The sequence below is a fragment of the Cyphomyrmex costatus genome, unplaced genomic scaffold, assembly GCF_001594065.2.
Source record: "Cyphomyrmex costatus isolate MS0001 unplaced genomic scaffold, Ccosl1.0 scaffold652, whole genome shotgun sequence".
In the NCBI taxonomy this organism is placed as follows: domain Eukaryota; kingdom Metazoa; phylum Arthropoda; class Insecta; order Hymenoptera; family Formicidae; genus Cyphomyrmex; species Cyphomyrmex costatus.
This window is the reverse complement of record NW_017280214.1, coordinates 89,379-97,124: the sequence shown is the minus strand read 5'-3', so window position 1 is coordinate 97,124 and position 7,746 is coordinate 89,379. Positions and strand designations below refer to the sequence as shown.

Genomic DNA, 7,746 nt, shown 5'->3' with positions numbered 1-7,746 from the left:
CATGTAAGGAATTAAAAGTATTAAGTGTGTCATCTACACTATCAGGCGGAATAGCAAGAACAATGTCATCAACGTATCTATAATAGAACAATGGTTGTGCCGACAAACAATTGATAGCTTGTTCTTCCAAGTCCTGCATTACTATATCTGCCAAAATTGGTGAAAGTGGTGAGCCCATTGGAGTACCGAAAACTTGTTTGTAAAATTTATTATTAAAAGTGAAAAAGGTTGAATTCAAGACAAGGCTAACAGCAATAATAAATTCATTTTTAGGAATATTAGTCTTAAGAGAAATGTGACACCATCTTTTTTCTATGCCATCCATAACTAAATTAAAAGGAATATTTGTAAAAAGGGAAACAACATCTAATGAAGCTAGTAAATAATGCGAATCAAAATGAGTACCTCTTAATTTGTTAATTAAGTGGAAACTATCTTTGATATGGCTAGGAGCTGGTGGAATGCTAACATTAATTATATTGTGTAGGAAAAGGGAAAGGTAATATAATGGACTATTGATAGAAGAAACTATGACTCTCAATGGGTTCCCAACTGTGGTTGAATTAATTTTGATATAATATTTTTAAAGAAGAATTAATCTACTTGGGTTGGAATAGGAAGATCTTTCAATATTTATTTTTGTAAAGAAGATTTAAACCATTTGGATTGAAATAGGAAGAACTTTCAATAAGAATATGAAGACATATATGGTGCTTAGATTTCATTGTATATGAAGATAAAGATAATACTACATGGGTTTTACTATTTAATTAATTAGAATTTAATAAGAATAGTACCACATGGGTTTTTAAAAATATTATTAGAATTTAACTTGGCGCCGACTATTGATATCATATCTTTTATACAAATGATACATGTCATTAGAATTAAGTAAGTGTAAGGATAGTACCTCTTAGGCTTGTCAAGATAGTAGAATTTAACTTGGCGCGCCGACTATTGATATCAGATCTTTTATACAAATGATATGTGTCATTATATGAGGATAAAGATAGTATACTACATTTATTATTATACTATTTATTTTTTTTTAAGAAGAATTAAACCATTTGGATTGAAATAGAAAGATCTTTCAATAAGAATAAGAACTACATGGGTTTTACTATTTAATTTAGTAGAATTTGATGAGAATAGTATCACATAGGTTTTCAAAGATCTTTTATACAAATGATACGAGTCATTAGATCTAAGTTACATCTTGGTCTACTAAACAGTAAATATGATTAGTCGGTTCAACAACCGATTAAGTAGTTGGCGTTGGTGAAACTGGCCCAAACGGTTTTTTTTAACACAACCCCGTACCTTTAGCACATATTTTACCTTTTTTTTAAAAAAAAAAAAAAAAGGTAAGTTCATATACGATTATAGAATCTAGGTTATATCTTGGTCTACTAAACAGCATAAGGATAACACCACGTGGGTTTTTAAATCGTAGTTTCTAGGCGCAAAATTCGACATGTTCAACGCAATTACAAACTATACTGTTGTATGAAACTTGTATTATTGTGAGTTGAAAATCTTTGTCAGATGTTCGAACAAGGAAATGGTGTCAATGACGCGGTCTGACAGCAACTGCATTGACAGCTAATGGCCGTCTAATGGTAAATTCCGGTTTCATATTTACATACCTGATATATGAATTATGGGTTTTTACTTCTTTAATTACCTAAACAGATTATGTTTTCATTAATATTATATTAATGAAGTGCAAAGATTAGACGATTTACGAGAAATAAGAGGGTGTCACTTTAGGAGACTTACGTCAGTATCGGTGACTTTCCTCTAATATGTTACGTCCAAGCCCTAGGATTCTTTATTTCATAGGAAAATTTAGGAGTTGTGGAGAGGACATGGGAGGACGCAACTAACACCGCTCTTGTGGCTATCGCTTAAAGACGCGTGCCACAAGTCAGAGACGCATTAGGTCACAGATATGGGTGAACGTCAGTGTGTGACGCTATTACCCGATCTGGGACTGTGTCTCTGTCGGTCCCCTTTTTAGATCAAGGAACTTAATCCTTTTGATCAGGGATCGGACCGTGCGACTTCGTGGAATGAGGAATGAGTCGGAGATTTTCTTAATGAATTACAGCGATTTGTATACTAAGATAAAATTTATTTTTAATACATAAGCAAAAAAAATGGAATACGCTAATATACAGGGTGTCCCAGAATGAGTGTCAAAAATTACACGAACAGGTAGAGCGGATTGAACTGAGTCGAAAAGTCCTCTACCGTTTTGCAATTTTCGTAATAGTTAACGAGATAATAATTGGTAAAAATTACCGAATACGTGCATCCGCCCGTCCTACTACTGCCAACAGTGTACGCCCATGATAGTTCTGGCGCGCGGACCGCGGAGAGCGGGGATTGCCTGGCGAGTTCCAAACGTCGTGACTCGCCACGCAATCCCCGCTCTCCGCGGTCCGCGCGCCAGAACTATCATGGGCGTACACTGTTGGCAGTAGTAGGACGGGCGGATGCACGTATTCGGTAATTTTTACCAAATATTATCTTGTTGAATATTGCGAAAATTGCGAAACGCTAGAAGACTTTTCGACTCAGTTCAATCCGCTCTACCTGTTCGTGTAATTTTTGACACTCATTCTGGGACACCCTGTATATATAAATGCTTTAGTAAATTTTATAAATTGTACTAAATAATATTTCTGTATACACGAATGTTTGAACATTTTATTCTACTATTTCTATAACTATTCTAACAGTTTTATTATAAATCATAACATTTCGAATTATTCTAAAGTGATAGTGTATATCTCGGTGTATGTATGAGTGTGTGTGATTTGTTGTGATGGTTCAGGTGAGGGGAGGGGAACTTCGGCATCGAGGTATTCTTCTATTTCGTGATACAATTCGTTGTGAGAGATATTTCCCTCAACAGGGATGAGAGAATAAGAAATAGGAGTAAGTGGAGGGAGAGAGAGTGAAATTGTTTCGGGAGGGGGAGGAGATTCGTCACCGACAAATCTACAACAGGAATAGCGTCGGTCGTTGGCGGTGAAGGTTGTTTTTTATTATAGGTGTGCGGGCATGTGCCTCTATGCGCTATGTGTAGCGCTATTTTCTCCTTTGAAACGCCTGGCTCAAGTTTTAATTGGTTATGCTTGGTGCAATTTGTAACAGTGCTCGAAGGACCAGTGTTGGCAAGAAGCAACACGAAAAAGAGTTGACAATGATACTTATTTATTCTTATAAAAATCATGCATGTGCATGCTTGACAAGCGTAGAACACAGAAGTAAGCGAACTAGTAAGAAGAAAACGGAAGTGGCGCACGAGCAGATACGGAAACGAGCGAACACAAACGAACGCAGAAACGAGCGCTGATGAGCGAACGCTGAGGAGAAGGGGAACGCAGGTAGCGCTCCTTTCAGGAGGAGGGAGCGTAGCAGAGCGAGCGAAAATACAAAAGTGAAAAGCGCGTACAAACCGCCGCCCTTGAAAGCTTCGGCTTTCAACAGAGTAATGTTATGTTTACGCAATTCAAAGTACAAAATAATATCATAGATTAAATGAAATGATGCGAGCTTAATTACTATCGAAGGGAAGAACGCATAATCGTGTAATGGGACGCTTATAAATGCCAGACGACGTGCGAATTGTGACTGTACGAACAATGTTGTCATTACCGGGATGTAATTCGACGATTCTAGCGAGAGGCCAAGAAAGAGGCGAAGCAGAATCCTCTCTTAGAAGGACCATCTGTCCGACATGTAATGGATTTTCCTTAGTTGTCCACTTATTTCGCTGCTGGCAATAATGCATTCCTTTGACCATCTTTGCCAAAAGTGTTGACGTATTTGCTCCACCCGTTGCCAACGAGAGAGCCTAGTAATCGGGATCCTTTCCAATGACGGTTCCGGGTACGATGTCAATGGTGCTCCGATTAAGAAGTGACCTGGAGTAAGTGGCGTAAGGTCAGCCACGTCAGATGAAACGGGTGTGAGAGGACGCGAATTAAGAATCGCTTCAATTTGGATAACTAGTGTTTCTAGCTCCTCGTATCTTAGATGCGCCTCTCTAGTAACTCGATAGAGATGACGTTTGGCTCCCTTGACGGCAGCTTCCCATAGTCCACCTTGATGGGGCGCTCTAGGAGGTATGAAACGCCATTTGATTCCTTTAGAGGACGCGTAGTTAACAATCCGTTGATGGCTTTCTTGATTCTTGAACAATACGGCTAGCTCATTCAATTCTCTTTCAGCTCCTTTGAAATTTAAGCCATTATCCGAATAAATGATAGTTGGGCATCCTCGCCTAGAAATAAAACGCTTTAAAACATTGAGAAATGCTTGAGTGGATAAATCAGTTGCTAGTTCAATGTGAACAGCTGTTGAGGCGAAGCAAACAAATATTGCAATATAACATTTTAATAGCTTAGAAGTTTTTCTTAAGCCTTCTTTATAGTAGAGAGGACCCGCGTAGTCGACTCCGCAATTTTCGAAAGGACGCTCGGGAATTGTGATCCTGGATTCGGGAAGGTTCCCCATTAGCGTGGATGCCATCTTAGGTGAGCTTCGAAAGCAAACAATGCATTTGCGAGTAATTTGTCGTACAACGTCCCTTGCAGCTATGAGCCAATAATTTTGTCGAACAGCAGATAACGTGGCGTGGGGCCCTGCATGAAAGTGTTTCTCGTGCTCGTGTATGATGATGAGACGAGAAAGCGGATGATTTCCAGGCAATAAAGCTGGATATTTGGCATTGTACGGGAGATGTGATAATTTGAGTCGACCTCCTACTCTCAGAATTCCTGCGACATCGATAAACGGATTTAATCGTACGATTGGGCTATTTTTGTTAAGATTTTGTTGTCTGGAAAACGATTCCAATTCCTTAGGGAAATGCAGTCTTTGAACTATCCTCAACAAAATCTTAATGGCGTGGTCCGTTTCATCAGGAATTATGATAAGAGTTGTATTGTTAGCAGATTGTAGCTCCTGATCAGGATTGATTCTTTGCTTTAATTTGTTGAAAAATCTAAAGATGTATGCTACGATTCGAACAAGTTTCATGAAATTTGAGAAGCGCTCGAAAATATCAAAATATGGCAGCGTAGCAGTAGCTGATGTGATAGCAGAAGATTTGTATTCAGGTATATCTCGTTTGTTGATGGTGAATGGAAATTGAGGCCATTGCCCCTTGTCAAGTTTCAGCCAAGCGGACCCCGACCACCAAAGATGCGCATGTGGCAATGCAACTGGAGATATGCCTCGGGATAAAAGATCAGCTGGATTGTCCTGACTGGATACATGATGCCAGTCTTGTATAGTGGTTAATTGTTGGATATCGCCAACACGATTGGAGACAAATGTCGACCATGTACGACTAGATGATTGCAGCCAGGCTAAAACTATGGTGGAGTCGGTCCACAGATAAATAGATGTAATTTTGTGAGTAATTCGTTTCAAAATCTTGTCGGTGATCTGAGCCAACAAGAGGGCTGCGCATAATTCCAAGCGCGGAATTGATAAACTCTTAAGTGGAGCTACACGGTTTTTAGAGCAGAGCAATCTAATTGAAATGTTTCCGTCAGCATCAGTGGCACGTAAATAGATGCACGCGCCATAAGCTCGTTCACTGGCGTCAGAGAAGCCATGGAGCTCTAAGTTGATGTGTTCACTTAGCGCGATAGCGCGTCGTGGAATAGTCATGTCTCTCAAAATTGGCAACTCACGCTCGTAGCGTTTCCATTTAGTGGTTGAATCCAAGGGAAGAGCTTCATCCCAGCCAATCTTGAGGAGCCAGAGTTGTTGAATAATGATTTTAGCAATGACAGTCGCAGGTCCAAAAAGTCCGAGAGGATCAAAAACCAAAGCGACTCTTGATAGTACTTGCCTTTTGGTAGGCGTAGCCAAAGGTGGCAGACAGGAGATACTAGAAAATTGGAAGTGATCATGGGTGCAGTTCCACACAAGACCCAGTGTCCTTGTTTCGCATTCCTTGTCGGAAGATAGTACGAATTCCTTTTCAGGATTGGAAAGTTGATCGTCTTGAAGATCAGGTACATTAGAGAACCATTTGCGTAGCTCGAAACCACCTTCAAGAAGCAATTGCCTTGTCTGAATCTTGATGGAGGAGGCATCTTGTAAATTGTCAGCGCCGGTGACCAAGTCATCAACATAAAAGTCGTTTAAAACTGTCCCGGATCCAACGGGATACTTCTCAGAGTTATCCTCAGCTAATTTCCTGAGCGATCTAATGGCTAGGAAGGCAGCAGATGCTGTACCGTACGTGACGGTCAGAAGCTCGAATGTTTGAATGGGTTGATCCGAAGAGTCACGCCAAAGAATGCGTTGCAGAGAGGTTTGATTCGGATCGATTAAAACTTGTCTGTACATCTTTGCCACATCTGCAGTCATGACATATCTGTACATACGAAATCTTATTAATATTGAAAGCAGATCATCTTGTATAGTGGGGCCTACCAATAATGCATCATTTAACGAGATTCCAGTGGTTGTTTTGCAAGAACCATCAAAAACCACTCTTAGTTTGGTAGAAGTACTCGTTTCTTTGTATACGGCATGATGCGGTAGGTAATATGTTTGGCTGTCATTATTTGTAATGTGAGTGACCTCACGCATATGACCAAGTTGTATGTATTCTTGTATAAATTCTTTGTATTCTGCATGTAATTTAGGAGAGGTAACAAAGCGTTTCTCTAAACATTTGAAGCGGCGAGTGGCTATTTCCCTTGATTCACCGAGTTCAGATAGCTTGTTAGGTATGATCGGTAGCTGGACCACGAAGCGTCCATCGCTGTTGCGTTTGACAGTGTCCTTGAATAGATTCTCGCAAGATTGGTGCTCTGGAGAAAGAGTTGAAGCGGATATCGAATGATCCAATTCCCAGAAACGACTGAGAGCATGATTTAAGTCTTCTGTTACAGCTAAACAACTGATGATTGAAGAACTGGAGTTACTAGGAATACTTGATGTCGGACCAGATAAAATCCATCCCAAGAGAGTTTTCTGCAGTGTTGGTTTATTTCTAGAAGGTTTAATTTGACCTGCGCAAATGAGCTTCCAAAATATCTCAGCGCCGATTAGCATGTCAATGTCAGCGGGAACATTAAAATCAGGATCGGCCAATTTTAAATTATTTGGTATAGTTATATTCTGTTTGGAAATGAATTTTTGAGGCAATTGTTGAGTAATTTTTGGCAAAACAACGCATTCTATCCTCTCGCTAAAATTGTTGAACCGCGATTTTATGTGAACGACTGTCGCTTGATTGGCTCGAATGTTAGCATTAGTTACACCTGAAATAGATATCTCTATTTGCCTTTTATTGAGGCACAATTTGTCGGCAAGACTCTGCGTAATGAAATTCATTTGTGATCCGCTATCTAACAATACACGACACGAATGGATGTGATTATTACAGTCAAATACATGAATAATAGCTGTTGATAATATAATTCCTAGAGATTGATAAGTAGATAAACATTGTGTTGCAACTGGCTTCGCAGAAGTTTCTGTATCGGAAGTCACAGCTGCTTTCGCATTAGACGACTCGTTAGCGTCTGCTGATTTTGACAAATGTAAAAGTGTATTGTGTTGACCTTTACATTTGCGACAAGAACTTGAATTGCAATTTTTAGCTTGGTGAGAATTAGATCTCAAACAGTTTAAACACAAATGAACCTTCTTTGCAAAGGCGATTCTGCTTTCTACTGGTAATTTGAGAAACGTTTCACAATAGTA

The 7,746-nt window shown here is 39.5% G+C and overlaps 1 protein-coding gene across 1 annotated transcript; it reads right to left on the bottom strand.

The window, feature by feature from the left end:
• Positions 1-3,726: 3,726 nt before the first annotated feature.
• LOC108779971 (uncharacterized) lies at positions 3,727-7,374 on the bottom strand. Its single transcript, XM_018547545.1, has one exon. The coding sequence runs from the start codon at positions 7,372-7,374 to the stop codon at positions 3,727-3,729; it is 3,648 nt and encodes a 1,215-aa protein (XP_018403047.1).
• Between the last annotated feature and the right edge of the window lie 372 nt (positions 7,375-7,746).

Coding starts and splice junctions, on each gene's coding strand:
- LOC108779971 (XM_018547545.1), bottom strand. CDS start 7,374: ATGAATTTCATTACGCAGAGTCTTGCCGACAAATTGTGCCTCAATAAA.